This window comes from Lepisosteus platostomus, chromosome 6, assembly GCF_059453375.1.
Source record: "Lepisosteus platostomus isolate fLepPlt1 chromosome 6, fLepPlt1.hap1, whole genome shotgun sequence".
Classification (NCBI taxonomy): domain Eukaryota; kingdom Metazoa; phylum Chordata; class Actinopteri; order Semionotiformes; family Lepisosteidae; genus Lepisosteus; species Lepisosteus platostomus.
The window spans coordinates 43391310-43411176 of NC_142616.1; the positions used below are offsets into that span (position 1 = coordinate 43391310).

Sequence of the window (19867 nt, forward strand, 5' to 3'; positions counted from 1 at the left end):
TTGTGATCCACTGTCTAAAAGGCTCTGCTGTGTTCAGAGCTATATCTTTTTATAATTGACCCACTGGCACTCATTGACTTACTTCTTTCCTTCAACAACTATTTTTCTAAAATAACACCAATGCTATAGACCTTGGATGTTGGCTTTTGAAATATACTGCACAAGTGCACATATTGGGGGCATACAGTAAATAGTACTTTTTCACTTTACTTTCTTTTTCAGCTGAAAAGACCAGCTGAGTATGAAGTAAAGTATCCTTATGATCATCCTAGCTGAGTGGTGAGAAGTGTTTGGATTGTCCTTAGAATGTTTCCTATGGTTTTCAAATACTGTTTGTGGATCAGATGGTTTTGGAGGTTTGCCTGAACCTCCAGGCAATAACATACAGTACATATTGTGGGAGAATAACACATGTGACTAAACCTTAGATCCTATTGTAGGCAATTTTGAACACAAGACCCATACAACATATTCTAGGTTACTGAAACACCAACAGAAGATATAAAACAGGTCTTGTGATCTAGTGATAATCACCACACCAACCTTTACAATATCACCATATTTTCTAAAAACAAAATCATGTTAATCTGTTAATTAACACAATGCTTAACAACCCGAATTCATGAAAGCGGCGAGGTTCATTTGCGTGAATTCAAATCAGGACTGCTTTCATTTTATTAAAATAGATGAGCTTATTAGGAAGAACATAATAACATAATACAAGCAAATGGCTTATAGAAAGAGCTGAGGAAAGAGTAGGAAATAGAGAATTAGGAAGATGCATGCAGTTAAGATCAAGAATAATAAACTTGAATACTAATTCAAGGCAAAAGGCCTCTATCACTGTCAATCATTAAACCCCAGCACAAAGCAAATTTAAACTGTTCCTTAAAAAAGTGTGCAAACCAGAAAAGCTTGGTATGCTCCTGTTGCTTAAGTTCTGGGCAGTGGGGAAGCAGGCATCACCTGACCCATGAAGATTTGTTAAGGCGAGGAGTACTGTGATGCTGCATGGGTGCTGATCCAGTGTGGCTGTGGAGTGCAAGTAGATTGGCTGCTGGCTGGAGAGGGTGGTCTTCCCAGGTCCGGTTGAGCTCTTTGCTACATCTTCTCATTTGTGGGCTGGCTTCCCTGGGTCTTGACGTCCAATCCTCTTGGTCCTGACGTCTTCCAAATCTTCCAAACTTCCAATCTTTTTTGTCCTCATGAACCTAGCTTCCAAATTATAGCTCTTGCTTGGACCTATTTATTGGTCTCAAACAAAAGCACTCCAACATCTTGTCTGCCAGGGTTCTGGTTGGCCAATTCAGATCTTAGTTTTGCACATCTCTCCTTCAGGAAATTGTATTGCTTCTATCAGGACTGAGGATAAAACGTCGAGTATAACTCATACACACAGGTTTGATATTTAGATGTCTGAACTCTTCGTGTTTTGCCCATTCTTTTGATACCAAACAAGCATAGCCCACATCCATCTGAAGTAATTATTATGCCTTAAATTGTTTTTCAGTTGAATATTTTGAACTTACTTTTTTGTAAGGGAATGAAATTTGTAAAGTGGCAACACATCCAGTACTTTATACAGGCTTTTATTAATAAGGAATGAAGGATGCTACAGTATTTAATTGGGTTTGAATTCTGGTTTGCTATACAAGCAATGGGAGAGGTTTGTACCTCATTTTGCCACTAGAGAGGTGGCTCAGTTTTCCAAACTGGGACCCTCAATCGATATGGATGGATCAGAATAATTGTTTTTTCTAAATTTGAAATCTTTTCAATAATGCTTGTTGCAATCAGAATTCTGACTTTCATCTGTTTTATTATACAGTTGTATGCAAAAGTTTGCATGTTTCACAGAATCCCTAAGTGAAAAGAAATTCACACAACCTCTGCAAGATATAAACTTAAACATGATATGTTTCTGCAATTTTTAATACACAATTACTATTTATAAAAATAAATATAAATTAATTATAAAAAATAAAACAGTGAATCTGTCATGTGCAAACATTTGGGCACATCAGTCAGAAACTTAGTAACACCTCCTTTGTCAGAAATCACAGCTTCCAAACGTTTCTGGTAGCTATGAGTCTTCCTATTCTTGCTTTAGGAATTTGTTCCCCTACTCTTCCTTGCAAAACTCTCTAGTTCAGAATTTTTCTGAGGTCTTCTTGCAGCCATTGCATGTTTAAGATCTCCCCACAGACATTCAATAATATTCACGTCTGGGGACTGTGAAAGGCATTACAAAACCTTAATCTTTCATTCCTGTATTTCATGGTTGATTTTGAGGTGTGTTGTCTTGCTGAAATATTTCAGCTTCCATTTCTTCACTGACTCTGTGACATTAGCTGATTCGTTGATATTTAGTTGAATCCATCTCTACCTTCTACAGTACCTACAACAGTATTTCCTGTGCCACTGGCTGCTACACAACCCCAAAGCACAATAGATCCCCCCCCATGCTTAACAGTTGGTTAGGTGTTATTTTCTTCAAATGCTTCACCTGTTTTTCTCCAAATTGATCTTTTGTGGTTGTGACTAAAAAGTTCAATTTTTGTTTCATCAGTCCACAGCACTTTGTTCCAAAAAGTTTCTGGCTTATCTAAGCATTGTTTATTGTTTTTAGGAGCAGTTCTAGCAGAGATTTTTCTGGGTCTTCCAGATCTTGACTCAATTTCAAGAGTTCCCCTTAATTTCCATTTCTTAATGATGTTTCTGACAGTGGAAATTCCAAGCTGAGGGCATTTAGATATCTTTTTATAGCTTTCCCTTTCTTTATAAGAGTAAATTATCTTTATTTTCTAGTCCTCAGTCAGCTGCTTAGAGGAGCCCATGGCTATTGAGAGTAGGCACAACCTCCTGAGAGGTAAGAAGGGTCAGAGTATTTATTCAACTCTGTAATTGTCTTCACCTGGCCTAATGTAAGGCCTAACAAGTCAATCAAGTTTTGAGGCCTTAAAAAATATTATTGAATCAACTAGAAAGGTACCCACACGTCTGCACATACCACATTCACTGTTTTATTTTTTTAATCTGTTAAATTAAGCAAATAAATAGTAATGGTGCAGAAATATATCATATTTAAGTATGTACCCTGCAGAGGTTGTGTTAACGTCTTTTCACTTACAGATTCAGTGAAACATGCAATTTGACCAGGGGTGCCCAAACGTTTGCATACAACTGTAATTAGCCCTGCTTCTGGTTGATTTAGGATCCCTTGCAGATGAAAACCCATCAAAATAGCTAGTATTTGTGAGGCTCATGAGACACCCAGCCCAATAAAAATAAAAATAAGTTTTTAAGATCCAAAATACTTAAAAAGAGAGAAACCTTTCTTCAAAACAATAACCACAAGGCACATAAGAGAAGTGGAAAAACTTATAGATTAAACAGCTAACAAGCCGAACTGTTAATAGAACATACCCTATGGTATGTGTCTAAGATAAATCTTTTGGGCCTGATGTTATTCTACCATGAATTTTATTCACAAAAAGGATAAATATTATTTAGAAACTATTAACAAAAGTCTTTCAATAGTCATGCAAATCAAGGGTGTATTTTTATGTTAAAACTGTACAATGCATAGTAATAGCTCAATTAGAATTCTACGCACAATTGTGGTCACTCCGTAACAAACGTTATTGCTGCTCAATCCAGACAAGAGAAAACATTTACATTCCTTCAGTTGAAAGGAATGCTCACAGACTAAAATAATGGAATTTTTAATCTTGAATAGAGAAGACTACAAGGGGACATGACTCAGTAGAGAATCCTCAAAGTAAATGACAGTCAACCCAGTGGTCTTCAGAATCAACAATGAAACATGAAACACAGGACACATGTGGAAACTACATGTGCATTTCAAATGTAAAAAAGATTGTTTCCACTTGTTTACAAAAGGCATGTGGAAGTTCGGAGTGAGCTACACACCTCTGTTTTCGAAGCTGATACCATGCATTCTTTCAAAACCTTAGCAAATTAAATCCTCAGATCAATTAGTTAATAGTAAAAAAAAATAAGGTAGACAAGCCAAAATGTCTATTCTCGTTTCTTTTGGCTTGGTAGAAAAGCAGACCTTGTTGACTGATTGTATTTCAGAACAGTACCAAGTAGCACTTAGGTTTGGAGTGCAAACAATAAAGTATACGCACATTGGCTGTATGCTGTGAATACATACAGTAATAATCCTTATCTAATAATTTGCTGTTCAAAGAAATAGCAAAGAAAGTAATTTCTAACACGTACAGGCTTAGAAATCTTACAATACTGCATTTTGCAGTATTGCAGACAGAAAATGTAAAAACATACATCATATGAATGATGTTTAATTTTTTATTATTTAAATAGAATACAAACCTGTAAATAAAATCCAGATAAACAGCTACAGTATAAGAAAACAACATCAGCTTTGTGTGGCGTGAACCATAACGTAAATATTAAGTGCAACGCTTGATAGGATGGAGATTATATTAATCAGTTAAACCTTTCTTGATGGACTAGATTATTCACAAAATGGTTTGTAATCTTGTAATGAGAAATTGTAATGGAAAAAATACAGAATCATATGTCAAACAGAGGTTATGAATGAATATGAACCTGGCCATTACTTGAATGTGAAAAAAAGTGGATATTGCAGAAATGGATGGTAATAGATTGCACTTTTTTTTGTCATATAAACTTTTCAAACTATAAGAAGTGTAGTTTATTTATGTGGGTAAAAGGAAGCTGACAACTTTGTATGCAACCTGTAAACATAATGCTCTCTGATTTAAATCGCTATTCAGCAAATGGAAAAATCTGCAAAGCTCTTTTTCCCTAAAAAAAATGACTTGAATAAAGTTGCAGTACTGCAGCCAACAAACTTTAACAATGGCTATGTGTAACTGTACACTGTACACTAAAAAAGTAGTTGTGATGAGATTAGGAGTGGTCTGGATTAATTTGAAAGCAGAAAACAATAGAAATGGGCTGGTGCATATTTCTTTACATGTCCATACAACGTATTCATCTAAGAAAATGAAACGCAGTGTTGTACAGTACAATTTTCTTTCTGGGAATTGTAGTTCTGGGTATGCCATGTGTTGTAAGCATGCAGAATGTACTGTATGGGTCACACTATGGGATGCGCTCATCCCAGGATCTTCTTGACTGATGCTCAGAGAGCTGTGTGTTCTGCTGTTGCCAGACCAGCATCCTTTGCCATTGAGTAGAAATGGCCCTGCTTCTGAAGAAGTACACTAGGAGAGTCAAACTCCACAATCTTCCCAGCATCCAGCACCATCACCCTGTGAAATAAAAGACAAGTGCCTTTAAAATTAGTGTTGCTATGAAAGTCCTGTGAACCTCATCCAGGTATCAAAGATATTGTGTTAACTGAGAGAAAGAATTCAGGGATGGAGAATTTAAGGTAGGCATGTAGGCAGTCTTCTTCATCTAGAATCTTGAAAGACTTTAGTTTTAGCTCAAATGTTCTTTCTTGAAGCGATGCTACTGTGAACCTCTCACAAACATAAAATAATAGGCACAAAAAAGAAGGTTTTTGAAACCTGTAGGAAATTGAAAACATTTATCCAACTTGAACTTCACAGTTTCTTTGAAATGAGAGAATTGTAAATAAAGAGACTTTCTGAGCACAAGTAGTCTGTGCTTTAAAGAAAATGTCATCTTTTACCCACTGTCCCACAGGACCACATCCTCCAGAGAGACAAGGCACATCACACATTGAAAGATCCAGCTGTAAGTACAGCTGTTTAAGGAGCTAATCACGTTGAAGGCTAGAGGGAGATCTATACTGTATATGTCTGTCTGAAAGGCAAAAGCTAAAATGACACAAAGTTAAAAGTGTAAAAATAAATGTTAAAGTCCAAATGTCTTTTCATCCATTAGCAGCTATAAACGAAACAAAGCGTTCACATCCTCCCCAGTTCCTTCCTCCTACTCTAATAACACCAAACAAGCCAAACCATTTACATGAGCTGGTTATAATTGTCATTATATGTCATTACACTACAGTTTAAAGGTAAATCAAACTTATTTATTAGAGATTCCTACTGTATGTCACTCAGCTGGTGCTGTGAGTGCACATTGGACCCTACTGGAGGATCTAAAATGGGTTATCTCACTATTCAACTATTCCCTTGATGCCAGTGTAGGACTTAATATGCCATGCCGGGGTTTCATGGGTAATTACCAGGGTTTGCTTGATTATCAGGACAACAGCCTTTGTGGCTTTCCAGGTGCTACAGGGATTGCAGTTTGATCATAAGTGGGATGAATGCAGTATGATTCCCCACACACAAAAAACAGGTAGATGGCATAAGAAAATCTAAAATAATACTGTAACATTTGTTTCATAATGGTGAGTGGAATTAGGTTCCTCTAAGTCTGAAAAACAACGGATCATTCCACATGCACGTGCTGTGTGCTTCAGGAAAAGCTCTACAGCAGAAGCCTCCAACCCTGCTGTCAGAGAGCCCCTGTCCAGAAGGCTTACAGGAGGTCATTATTGTGATCAGCTTAACAGTTGATTTGTTCAAGTGATGATTATTTCAAACTAAAGATCCTTAAGAAACAATTAAAGAAACAATTCCGTTAATTGAACAAATTACTTGCTTAATTGGTCAAAAACGTATATGTGTTACTCATTATCCTTCTGCTTGCCCTAGCAAACTGTGTAGAACAGGGATATCCTACTAGACACTGATCTGTTGTGCTGGTTGTTTACTGTATATGTCCAGACTGATATGTTAACATGGTAAACTGTCTAAAAAAGATAGACTGGGTTAGTAATTAGTACTCTGAATACATCCTTCCATCCATCCATTTTCTAAACTCATTTATCCAGTATATAACCCAGAGGAACATGGAGACCATACAAACTCCCTGCAGATACTGCAGCACCCCAGGGACTGAACCCAGGGCCTCAGCTCTGTGTGGCAGCAAGGCTGTCCACTTCATCTTACAAAACGGGCAAGAGGGGTTCAAAACAGACCTGTAAACCAATCTGGATTGGGACCATCCAGCACCAGTCTTGGAGACCCCTGCTTTAGCATCTCTTTTCTTCTTCAAAGTAGAAAGCCATTGCAAAAAGTACAGCAATGTACACTGAAGGCTGCTGTAGGAAATGAAACCACTGCTGTTTGTATCTGCTGTGTTCCTACAGCCTCTTTGTCAAGACTGTTTAATTAAACTGGTTTGGGATTGGTATGATTAGAAAAGAACATTAGGGGTGATTTAAAAAAAAAGATTCTCATCTGAGCTTAAAGGGAATGATAAAAAAATCATTTTGCAATCTAGTCTTCTGAGAACTATTGTACTACTGAAGAAAGGAGTGGGTATTTTTCTAATAAAATAGAACTAAGAACTGTTCTATTTGCTCTTCAGTCTTAATTTAATTTTTTTTTTCAGAAATGTCACATACTCATATATATGAACCCAGAATAGCTCCTGCAGTACAGTATGTTCACACAAGTCATAAATATTATCCTTCTGCTTGGCCTAGCAAACTGTATAGAACAGGGATCTGTTGTGCTTGCTGTGCTGGTTGTTTGTCATTGCTATACAGTAAATGTCCCGACTGATATGTTAACATGGTAAGGCATGCCTGGTGGGTACTCATAGTCTGTGCTGCTAGTGCTGAAGGTTTCAAGCTTACCGAGAGCTGTCCATGATGGTGTGAAGCCGGTGGGCGATGGTGAGCACAGTGAAGTGGGAGAACTCCTGCCGGATGGTGGTCTGGATCAGGTTATCTGTCTCTAGGTCCACAGCTGCGGTGGCCTCATCGAGGATCAGGATAGGAGATTTCCGCAGCAGGGCTCTGGCCAGACATATGAGCTGTCGCTGCCCCACGCTGTACAAGAGGATAAATTGCACCCCATTAGACAGTACGAATGAAAACATGTACAAAGTTACCAACAAAAGGAGGTTATTGGGCCCACGTGTATGGTAGCAAGTACAGTATAACAGATTCAAGAACCTCATTCAGCCAGTTCTTGAAAGAAAACAGGGTATCAGTTTCAGAAATATAGCTGGGTAAAAACCAACAAAATGCCCCCATGGATGTCTATAATAAGAATTTCCTCACTGCTTTCTGCCCCTTCTTACTTACTCTGTCTTTTGTTCTCTTATGCCTCAATTATCTGCTACTTTGCCTCTCTCTCTTGCACCTGAAGAAGGCTCCATAGCCAGAATGTTGTGTCCCTTTTCTTTTCCTTTCCACATGGAATGAATCTTGACCTGTTCCTTTGTAGCCTATGCATGCTGACGCAGCTACCTACTTGAACGTCTGTTGCTGAATAACACAATGATGGTTTGTTGCATACATTTGTTACTTGATAATGCAACTGTAGAAGAAAAAAACTTACATAAACTAAATAACTTCATCTATTTGATTCTAAACATGTCCTTTTCAACTCTAAAAAAGATAGATTGGGTTAGTAATAAGTAATCTGAATACATCCCTCCATCCGTCCCTTTTCTAAGTTCGTTTATCCAGTACAGAGTCGCAGGGGAGCCAGAGCTTCACCCTGCAAGCAAGAGCCACAAGGCGGGATACGCCCTGGACAGGATGCCAGTCCACCCCAGAGCACACACAGACACAAACACACACATACCCACACCAGGGCCAGGGTTCCCAAAAACTGATTAACCTACTATTATATCTTTAGACTGTGCTGATAGGAGTTAACCGTGAGGAAAACCCAGAGGAAACCCATGGGAACAGAGAGACCACACATACTTTATGCAGATAGCACCCCAGAGTGCCTGGGGGTTCGGGGTAACTGAACCCAGGGCCTGAGCTCTGTGAGGCAGCAAGGCTTAGCACTACACCACTGTGCCACCCAGTACCCTGAACCAGTTTCTGAAATTCACACCTTGCCCTACTCAGATGTGTAGAATATTATAAGTAAGCAAATTATATACTGGATAAATGAGTTTAGAAAATGGACGGATGGAGGGATGTATTCAGAGTACTAATTACTAACCCAGTCTATCTTTTTTAGACAGTTTACCATGTTAACATATCAGTCTGGACATATACAGCAAACAACCAGCACAACAGATCAGTGTCTAGTAGGATATCCCTGTTCTACACAGTTTGCTAGGGCAAGCAGAAGGATAATGAGTGACACATATACGTTTTTGACCAATTAAGCAAGTAATATAAATGAGCGGACTTCTGCAGAATGCTGTCTGATACACTGCCCTTCCCATCTGTCTGGACACCAGTAATTTGTCAATTATTAAGGGCTGTTTAGGCAAATAAAGACAGCAACCCCTTTATACGCAGGTTGAAGCGAGGATGGAGAGAATTCCTCTTGCTAAATGTTTTCACAACAATAAACACAGAGCTTCTTATATGGCCTTCAATTCTAGCCCTAGAAGATTTGAATTTCTGCAGGCTTTCTAAGTCTCTGTATGGCACAGCACCTGAAGAGCTGAGAGTAGCTTTGAATTGGTCTGATGAAGCCAAAAATGAGTGGATTTAGATAACTAATTGCCTGATGTTCAAGGTGAATTTGGGCATAATATTCATGGAGACACATTACAATATCTACTCTCACAAACCTGAGATTCTCCCCTCCTTCTGTGACCTCATGGTAGAGTCCTTCTTGCAATCCTTTCACATATTCCTTCAGATGGGACAGCTCCAACACCCTCCATATCTCACTGTCACTGAATTTCTCAAACGGGTCTATATTCATCCTCAGGGTCCCGGAGAACAGCACAGGGTCCTTGAGAAACACATGGACACACCGATATAAACGTAATATCTTTAAACTTGAAAAAGATTTAGGTTCATTCATTATCTAGGCTACATGGAACTAATCAGTACCCTAAGCGTCCTGCAAAAAATGTAGAATTCAAGTTTTTTAAAGTAGTATAAACTTGAAATAAATGAGCTGGTGTACTACTTTTGTGATGATGCAAAGTGTTCCCCATATTCACCTCCCAGTCTGGTGTAACATAACACTTACAGTAAAAAAACTCTTTTTTTTTTACAAATTGATAACACAAGGGAGGGCTAAGTTTTGTGAGAAATACAGTAAGTGTATTGAATATTGCTGAAAGAAACCCCATTTTACCAGTATTATTAAAAAGATCCAACAATGGTTGTAAAAGAAGAGCTGAAACCCATGTCACACCACAGGTATGAGAGATGAATGAAGCTTGAGGTATAAAAAGAAAGAAAAACTCAGAAGAGAGTATTATAAGTCCTGGCATGAACGGGGAGGAGAAATTACTCAGCCCATCATAAAGATATTGTAATCTTTACAAGGTACTATGTACCATAGTACCCTCTGTGAGTTTCCAGCAGACATGAGAACTGTACCTGGGCTAAATCACAGATCAGCCCTAATCTATATTCAGTCCTGATCTGAATCAATATGGATGTTTGGCAAGACCTCCAGCATCCCTGGGGTGCTGAAGAGTAGTTATTCCGATTCTGTGATTCTTGCCATTCTAAATACGTACAGTACATGTGAGTCATAATAAGTTGAAATTTGCAATGAATTTTAGAGGAAGTGATTGCGGCAGCATTGAAAACAGAAAGTTCACCTGCAGCAAAGTATTCATTGTAATCACAGATTGCAAAGCATTCAAAATATTCAAAGCATTCAAAGTAAAGTGGCGACTCTTTTATGCAATCTAGCTGCAACTCAATATGCAATATGCTATCAAAGTTTCTTTTCTAGCCTTTGACAATGTGTTATAAATTTCAATATCTTAATAAGTGCATGTGTCAGCAGTGATACAAACAAAAGACACTGAAGCAATGGCTGTAACCATAATGGGTGACTTCACAGGCACAAAAAACGACCTTTTCCTAGTTAATCGTGCAAACGGAAGAGCCCAAAACTCAGAGAGCTAGAATCACCAGAAAATAAAGCAAAATATCATCAGTGTACAGTACATATACCATTTATTATATTTGTGAGTCCTGAATTTCAATAAGTACAGTATGTATGTAATGCCTTTTTATAATATTTTGTGCAAGGGGTTCGAAGGAAAGGGTGAAAAGGTGGTGGTGGTGGTGGGGGGGGGTGCTGAGAGGACAGTCTTGTCTTGTACCCTTCATCAAGGATATTGGGGAGTCACCGTCACGCTTCCTAAGTCACAAACAGTTGGTTGTACAACCTACAAATCATCTTCAGAAACTGAACAGGAATACCAAAACAGCAAAACACCACCCACACAAAAGGCTTCTTCCCCTTCATCAGTTAACCTACTGGTGAGGGTGAGTTCACACTCCTCCAGCTCTTGTAGTGTAAGAGGTGCATCTAGATCATTAGTTTGTTCAGGAGATACTGTGAATGTGGTAAATCTGAGGTGTTCAAGAATAATCTTGATATCTGCCTTTACTTCAGATGTGTACAAGTGAAAATTATACTCCTTGTATTCATACATACACATATCCCATGGAGTCCTTAATCATATCCAAGGAAGTGAACGGTTGTGTTTGTTTCAAGGACAGAGCTTGAAGTCATGCTAATGCAAGCTCACAGTAAAGTTCTTGAGCTACAAATTCCACTTTGTACCAACATGGACCTTTATGTCTAATGTTCAAAGAATCTAGTCTTTTCATTTTAGCAGTGCAAAACCCTTACTTCATCTGTGATTAAGAGCATTTGATTTGCTGCAATCCATACTTGCTCAGATTAGAAGCATAAGAAATGTCACTACTCCTGACAACATATCTTGTCATCTCCCCAACTGTGAATGGGAATGTCTCTGTGACACATTCATTTCCCTAGCCTCTTTCAACTGCGACACAAACACTGTGTCCCTTAAAAAAAACCCCTATGTAGTGTCTGGAACAAAATGAAAGATGTTTGCTACAAAGGCGGGAGCCAAAATCAATATCTCCTGCACTCACAAATTAGATTACTACAAAATAAGAATCATGTCTATTCTGCTGTATGTTTTATGCTGAGCTGAATAAATGTACAATGACACACAGAAGGAATTTTGAATTTGCCAAGGCTTACAAAGCTAACTTTATCCCTGAGTTGTTTTATACATTCCTTGGTTGCTTGAAATTCACTACCTGACAGATGGACCCTACAGCAATAGGTGGATTTTTTTCTGAAATCATGTGAATTACTATTATTGCACACAGAGACCATTCAGCTAACTAAAATTTGTGCACCTAAATTAATTCTTCTTTCATGTTATTCGCATGATTAATCATGTGTGCTTCTTTCTCTTTGCTTTTTGTGCTTTAAATATGTACTGTAGCTTGTGCTTATGATGTATATTAATTGCTATTTCAAAGAGTGATGAGTGCTCTCTAAAGCAAAAAAATGTAAAAATTGTACAAAAGTTTGCATACTTTTGTAAGGCGCTGTATTTCCTGTTTAAGGGCATGATGATATCAATGCTTTCTGAAGCACCAGTCACAGTGCTAAATCAATCGCCCTCTATATTGCTGTGAAATCTGTCAGCACCTTTGCCAGACAAACACCTCTGTCCTCAGCAGCCTGGGATATTTGCTTCTGCGATAAACAGAGAAGCAGGATGTCCTTTGCATGAGGATGGCATTCACAATGATAAAACCATAGTTCACATTGAGTCTCAGTTGCTGGTGCTTATTTCAAAGCTTTGAAAGCAGAAAAAAAAAATAGTGAGGCAATAGTGGAGTCAGGCAGTCATCTCCCTTATGCAGTTGCATCACCTTCTTTAAAGTTTCAAAAGTTTTAGTGGATTGTGTGATGTTATTGTTTTTTCCACATCTTAACTTTCTTTATCATCATTTAACCTGCAAAAACTGGAGTGGGTTTACCATGCACATATGACCCTTTGATCATAGCTTTTCATGTTAAATATGACATTAAGCATTGAGACGGATGACACACTACACTCTCTTTTAACAAATTGATATCATAGCTGGGTGATGACTGTGTTTTCAATTTAGTGAATTAGATGGCTAAGTGGTCCCATGCTAAAGATAAAGTATGTGACTAGAAGATTCACCCTCACTGTCCGTTCCCTCAAACAGCTAACTTCACCTCCTTTTACTCTGTCCTTTAGATCCAAAGCTGTAGGGATCAGTGGTCCTGGCCTATACAGCAGCAGACGCTGGTCCATGGCTGTCTGTATTTCAGATGATATTAAGGGAACAATAGAGTTCCTTACAGTGTATGCTAATAAAAGCCTTGACATGTAATAATAATAATAATAATAATAATAATAATAATAATAATAATAATAATAATAATAATAACAACAATTGCTTACACTTACAGTATATAGCGCTTTTCTGGACACTCCACTCAAAGCGCTTTACAGGTAATGGGGACCCCCCTCCACCCCCACTAATGTGCAGCATCCACCTGGATGATACGACGGCAGCCATAGTGCACCAGAACGCTCACCACACATCAGCTATTCGTGGGGAGGAGAGCAGAGACCATGACCATTTATATGGTCTTGCTGACTTTTGCTTTTACTTCCAATGCTGTGTTCTGGGCCTGTGGCATGCTGTGCAGCTGACAGAAGGACTGTCTGTGGCCACCCTAGATTGGGGACCTGTTTGGGGCGATACGGTGCCTCTCAGCCTCATACAGTACCTGCGGGATGATGGTGAGGCGGCTCCTGAGGTCGTGCAGCCCCAGCGTTGCTATGTCAATCCCGTCGATCACGATGTGGCCCCCCGCCGACTCGATGATGCGAAACAGGCAGTTTGTGAGGCTGGACTTCCCGGCACCCGTCCTCCCCACGATGCCGATCTGGGACAAACAGCCTCATGAGACAGGCCGGCGGGAAGCGCCCCGGGGGAGAGGGATTCGCCGGGTCTCAAGCCACGCCTCCTCCCTCTCCCTGTTCTCTCCGTTTTCACTGCTGCAGCCCCCGTCCCCCTCAGGTTTCTCAGGGCAGTGACACACCAGATTACAACTAGACAGCAGCAATAACTCATATCAATTTTAATCTGTAGCACAGACCCCCCCAACACATTATGTCTCAGTTAGCTTGTTCATCTGTGAGTTTCGAGCTCATGCTCCCTTTCCCCCCCATCTTGAAGTACAAGTTTGAATGAAGTACAGGGTGTCTATGAATGAGTAGTTATGAACCCTGTGTAGGTTGCTGAGAGAGTCCGATGGCTACGAGTCCGAGAGGAGTGAGGCAGCAGAGTGGTTGGTAGTTCCAGGCTAGAGGTTGGAGTCCAGTCAGAGAAAGCCACAGGGCAAACAATTCCAAAAAGGGGCGAGATGAAAGAGTAGTCAAGAGGTGAAAAGCTAGAAAGGTCTGTATTTCAGTAGCCAGAGGTTCGAGGATATTGCAAGCTCAGTTGGCAGATAGATTCCTAATAATGAGCAATGTTACCGAGTGAACTGAGGGTTTAAATAGTGAAGGAAGGGGTGTGTGAGGGAAATTGGGTAACGAGGGGTTAATTAAGACCAGCTGCAACCGTAACACAGGGTTAATATTCTTTACGACTGCTCTCATCCTACACCTTGCCAATGTGCTGTCAGAGAGTATACATGTTGCAGGATGACCTAAGTCCTCCCTGATGCAAAAACATCAGAGGTGTTGTCAGAGAGGTTTTCTGGCTTTTATTGCAAGTTGTTCAAAACTGAACTTCTTGATGCTGACAAAATAAATATGGAGATGAATTCATAAACCTGGAGGAGCGCTGTGCCATCCAATGCTAATTAATGACTTAATTGGTCCATTTGCTTCATTAGGCTTGTTAACTTGTTCCTTTAACAAGTCTTGAATGTCAAAAATACCCTAGTTCCAAGAGAGTTGCTTCTTCACACAATATCTCTTCAACTTATTTGCCATTATTTCTCACTAAACACCCCTTATTAGCTGAGCGTTGTTTTATGAACAGGAGGGAATGAAACAGTGTCAGATACTCCAATGGTGAGCTTTTTGGCCTTCTGCAGAGGTTAAATTTTAGGTAACACACCTGAATGAGGGCAAGTCTGAAACAGAATTTGGTACAGGTTTGATACCAATTTGATACCAATTACAATTCCCACCTAAATCCTACCCCATTAAGAGCTGAAAGCAAATTCAAAATACGCTCCAAAACACAATGAGCCTGTGATTAAGGACACAGCTGGAGAAAAACCAGAAGACACAGTGATCCTCCAGAACCAGATCTGGAAACACATGACAAACAGCGCTTATCTTTCGGAGGGAGCCACACAGAATTTAACCATTGTGTAAAACATATGACTGCTTTCAGACAATCTAGTATGCTCTTTACAAAATTACAGCTTTGATTTTGCAATGTCTACTTCTACATTCCTACACTGTACCTTCTCAGTGCTCTCAATGTCACAGGTAATCCCATGCAGTACCAGATCCAGCTCAGGTCGGTACCGAACCTTGTAGTTTTTAAACTGGATCTTGCCAGAATCAGGCCAGTTCTGGGGTGGACGTTTGTCTGTGATCCAGGGTGCCTGTTTGCAAAAAATGAAAATAGAAATTGTCAGGAAAACATAAACAAACCAAACCAAACAAGTCTTAAGGCATAAAACACACCTGTTCATTTAAGAAAACATTTCTAAACTAAGATGTCTCTGAAAGCTTTTTGGAGGCTAAAACACATTAGATTGCATCACTTTATCACTAGTTTTCCTTGATACAGTGAAAAGCTTTGAATTGTCCTTGACATGACGGGAGCTGCACACTTTAAAGTGCATGGTTTTAAACTTTGAAAACTCATGGTAAAAATAACAGCTTTTTAAAATCACACGACATGAAAAAAAATATTGCTGTGTAAATGAAAATGATATTCCCACATTTCCATTTCAATATGAAGAAAACAAAGCGCATTTCAGTTTCACAATTCTGAAAGAATAATTGCGGTCATTACAGATGAGATTTGTATTGGAAGATGACAATTGAACACTGCAAGGGATGCAATATAAAGTCATTTTAAACACATTTTGGAATGAAACACTTATAAAATCATCATGTTTTTTCTTATAAAGGCAAGATGCTAATTTCATCTGATTATTTTTTTTCATTGAATGTCCCTACTGGATTTTCATTTACAATATTGTATATTACACAGCAAGTTTAGAAGCAGTAATATTAAAGGTACAGGTAAACACTGTTATATCCAACGTAGAAACATCTGGGTACTATAATGGGAAAATGTACAGTAGACTGAATATGAGAAAGTAGCTAGAGAAGCTGCATTTTACTGCTACAATAATACAAATGCCAGGCATAGATCTTAAGAAAGAATGCTTCACTTTCAAGTAATCTTCTGCTTTGTCCTAAAAAAGCTTTCAAGCTGGCAGGCTGCTATGATCGATCTGCACCTCATTGTCGATCTCAGTGTACTCGCTCACGCGCTCCACTGCCACAATGTTAGTCTCCAGTTCTGAGGTCATTCTCACCAGCCAGTTCAGAGTCTGGGTCACCTGGGGACGACACAGAGAAAGCACAGAGTGAAGCATTAGCTCATCGTGACTAACCTGTAGGCAACTCAGAACGACACTAACAGGGTGATTATAGGTTCTTCCAAAAAAAGTTGAATTGATGTACTGAACATGTGTGAGCCTGCCTTAATAGTATTGATGTCATCACTCAGCACAGAGTAGCATGAACAAAGTACCAAAAGAACCATTGCAGAGTGTGTGAATACTAGCAAGAAATTTGAATTATTCAACCAGAGTGGACTTTTGTTCTTGGTTTAATAAAGCCTTCAGCTATAAATCTATAAAAAGTGCAGAAAAATAATAGTTAATCTGTTGGCATCTTGATGACCTTTCTGGGACATTGGTTGCCTTTGATTTAGTTCAGAGGTCCTCAACACCTGTCACTGAGGAAGAACCTACTGTAATTATTAGTTAACGGAAATACTAACTACAGTATGTGCATAAGAAAGCTGTAAAACCTGCTGGATTGTCACTCTTGAGGATTAGAGCTGAAGAAAACAGCTCTGCTTACAGTGGGCAAGAGCAGTAGTCGTACTTGAGCTGTTATTTTACGTTACGAAAATAACCTCGCTGGGCCACTACATCAGATCAACACACCCTACAGGGCAGTGCAAGGGAGAGAGGACTTACATTGAGTGCGTAGGAGATGGAAAGCCCCACGAGGCCACTGTACAGAGAGTCCCGAGAGATCACCGCCAGCAGAGCAGAGAAGAACACCACCAGATTGCCCACAAACTCCAGGCGCATCGCCAGCCACCTGCGGTGAAGAGAGCTTGCAGGTGAGAGGGGAGCCAGAGACAATGTTCCTCTCTGAGGCTCCAGAGACACATAGCAAACATCCCCTGACCACCCATGCCTATCTCCATCATGGCATGGCAAGATGTACAGTACAGTAAAGGAATACAAACTGCAGCACAAGCAGTATAAGGATGTTTTTAAGAAACGCTTGGCTTGCCAGACGAAATTCCTGAGTGGCAGTTTGATCAGACTTGATCTTCATTCCTTTCTTCCTATGTCCATTAAATTATTAAACCAATTGTAATTTCTATTTATTGGACGCCATATTTAAACTAAAAAAAAACGATTTGATGTGTAGTTTACACCAGTCATTAGTGGATGTTCATTAAAAAAAAGAGAAGCAACAAATGAACCATCTGCTAAACACCTTTCTTTAAGAAATTTCCAAAGAAAAGGTGTACATTACTTCTGAAACTACAAAAGAAATGTAGTCAAAACTAAATGGCATCCACACAGCTAAACTAGTTCTTACTGTATTTATCAGGTAAACTACTTTATTTGGTCATGGGAGGTTATTAGCATTGTTGTTGTAAGAATAAGAGACAAAGTAAAACATACTATTGCATCCATGTTCTATTGGCTATAATTGTAACTTGCTCTGGAATAGTGGTAAACGTGTTTGGTTTCAGCAGCTGTACCAACCTATTGGAAACAATCCAGGGGTAGACAGACTTGAGGTTCTGGTCAATGGTGGCTTCATTCTGCTGGAGAAAGCGGTCCTGATGGCCATAGGCCCTGATGATGGACAGCCCGGCCACTGTCTCCCCAAAGTGAGAGTAGATTGGCGAGCGGGAGACAGAATCGAGACGCCGCAGCTGTCTTGAGGTGGCAACATAGAATCGCTGCGGGCCAAAAGCACAGATGAGTGTTTATCAGCTCAAGATTCACTATTTGCTTCTCAGGTTCTATAGTTACCTAGACAACAATATTATACCTTGACCTGCATACTGTATCTTCATTCATTTTCCTGTTCCCTATCACATTCAGAAACATCAATGCCAACATTAATGCAAAGAAAAATAACTCTTATAAATTGTATATTGCAGAACCTTGAAGAATCTCACCTTGATAGTCAGACTTTTCTGACTTCTATAACAGATCCTTTATCTGCCTTTAATTTTATTGCCTTCAGAGGCGAATCTGCTACAGTATATACTGTACAGTGTGTGGGAGAGTTTTTCATTTAGTATTATTAAATTTATCATCTTTAAAGTACTATAATTCTGTGTGTGTATGCATGGTCTGCAGCATTCTTCAGAAGTCTTCTGCTAAGGGCATCCACAGGTTTTCAAGAGGCAAAATGAAGGCCAGGAGACATTCATTGTCTAGATATCATATCTTTGGAGGAGGACACAAATGCAGTTATGCGCAGTTAATCAGAAAACCCATTGTATTGCAAAATTATAAAACTGAAATTGACAATGCTACAAATAAAAATAATATTCATATGAATATACCCTTCTTTTTTATGACCATCAAATATGAATTGTATAGTTCAAAGAAAATGTGAATAACTGACAGGGCATATTCTACCCTCACCTAGTATTTATGGTAGTTCTGATTATTGCCTTATGAAAATTAATATCTTAATATTGCTCAATCCTTAATATTAGTTTCTGTAAAAAAACAAATAATATAACATATATAGTGTAGGTAACAGGTAAAAAGTGTTTTAAGTGCATTCTGATATTTGTAAAAAAGAGTGTACATGCTTGCAATTTCAGAGATATGGAATTTCCAAATAAATATGTGTACAGACAACATGGAATGAGGCATAATCTACAGTAGCCAAGCAAAGCTAAGAGCTAAATTCATTTATAGCAGAAGGGAGTAGCAGACAGCCTTCTGACCTGCACAAAGAAATAAATGACTCCGAGTGGAATGATCACAATGGTGAAGAATGGAGTGGCCAGGCAGATGACAAACAGAGTGCCAATCACTCCCAGGAAACACATTAGCCAGCTCCGGAACGACATGGGGATCGCCTCATCCACTGTGAAGATATCCTACAGGAGAGCACAACACATGGCACAGCACTGTTAAATTGGGAACATCCCCCAGCACCCTGAAATAGCCTTTTTTTTCAGCTACAGCAAGCGCATGGGAAAAAAAGCATAAACAAAGGTTTTAAAAAATGTAAAACCAAAGCAAAATAAAACTCTATGTTTGGGTGTCAGGGAGTTTTATTCAGTTTTAAAAACAATCACTGACTCGTTCCTGAATATTTTGACAGAGGGCATTCCAATGTTTGACTGCTTAAGTCTCCAATTTACAGTCTGTGTCCTACATTACGGACCTGGATCCAGACAGCATCAACAGAGCACAGGACACATCCAGGGAAATAAGCTCAATGCAATTTATTGCGTTGAGGAAGCAAAGCCAGGGAGTGTATTTTCTATAAATCAATCCTAACACCTGAACTCAGTGCAGTGGTTAATGTTAGACAGTACAATGGAATCAAATAGTGGGGCTTCAGGCATAATGTCTTGTGGTAGGTTGACAGATGTAGTGTACAATTACAATGATAGATGTAATTTACAATTATGTAATGGGAGTAATGGGCATGTGATGTGTTTATGTGGTCTCCTGCATGCACAGTATAAAGAAGGAAGTGAATTCGTTGAGAGTAAGGAATTGGAGCTGATTTAGCTGTTTGTGTGCAC

General features: G+C 39.2%; 1 protein-coding gene across 1 annotated transcript in view; it reads right to left on the reverse strand.

The window, feature by feature from the left end:
* Positions 1-4321: 4321 nt before the first annotated feature.
* abcc2 (ATP binding cassette subfamily C member 2) overlaps positions 4322-19867 on the reverse strand; it is a 43755-nt gene continuing 28209 nt past the window's right edge. Inside the window, exons 24-32 of the mRNA XM_088635951.1 lie at positions 19055-19210; positions 17847-18046; positions 17037-17163; positions 16287-16388; positions 15273-15416; positions 13575-13733; positions 9571-9737; positions 7658-7852; positions 4322-5288 (exon numbers count right to left, since the gene is read on the reverse strand). Coding sequence (XP_088492077.1) covers positions 5159-5288; positions 7658-7852; positions 9571-9737; positions 13575-13733; positions 15273-15416; positions 16287-16388; positions 17037-17163; positions 17847-18046; positions 19055-19210 — 1380 coding nt within the window. The 3' untranslated portion in view covers positions 4322-5158. The remainder of the gene's footprint in view (positions 5289-7657; positions 7853-9570; positions 9738-13574; positions 13734-15272; positions 15417-16286; positions 16389-17036; positions 17164-17846; positions 18047-19054; positions 19211-19867) is intronic.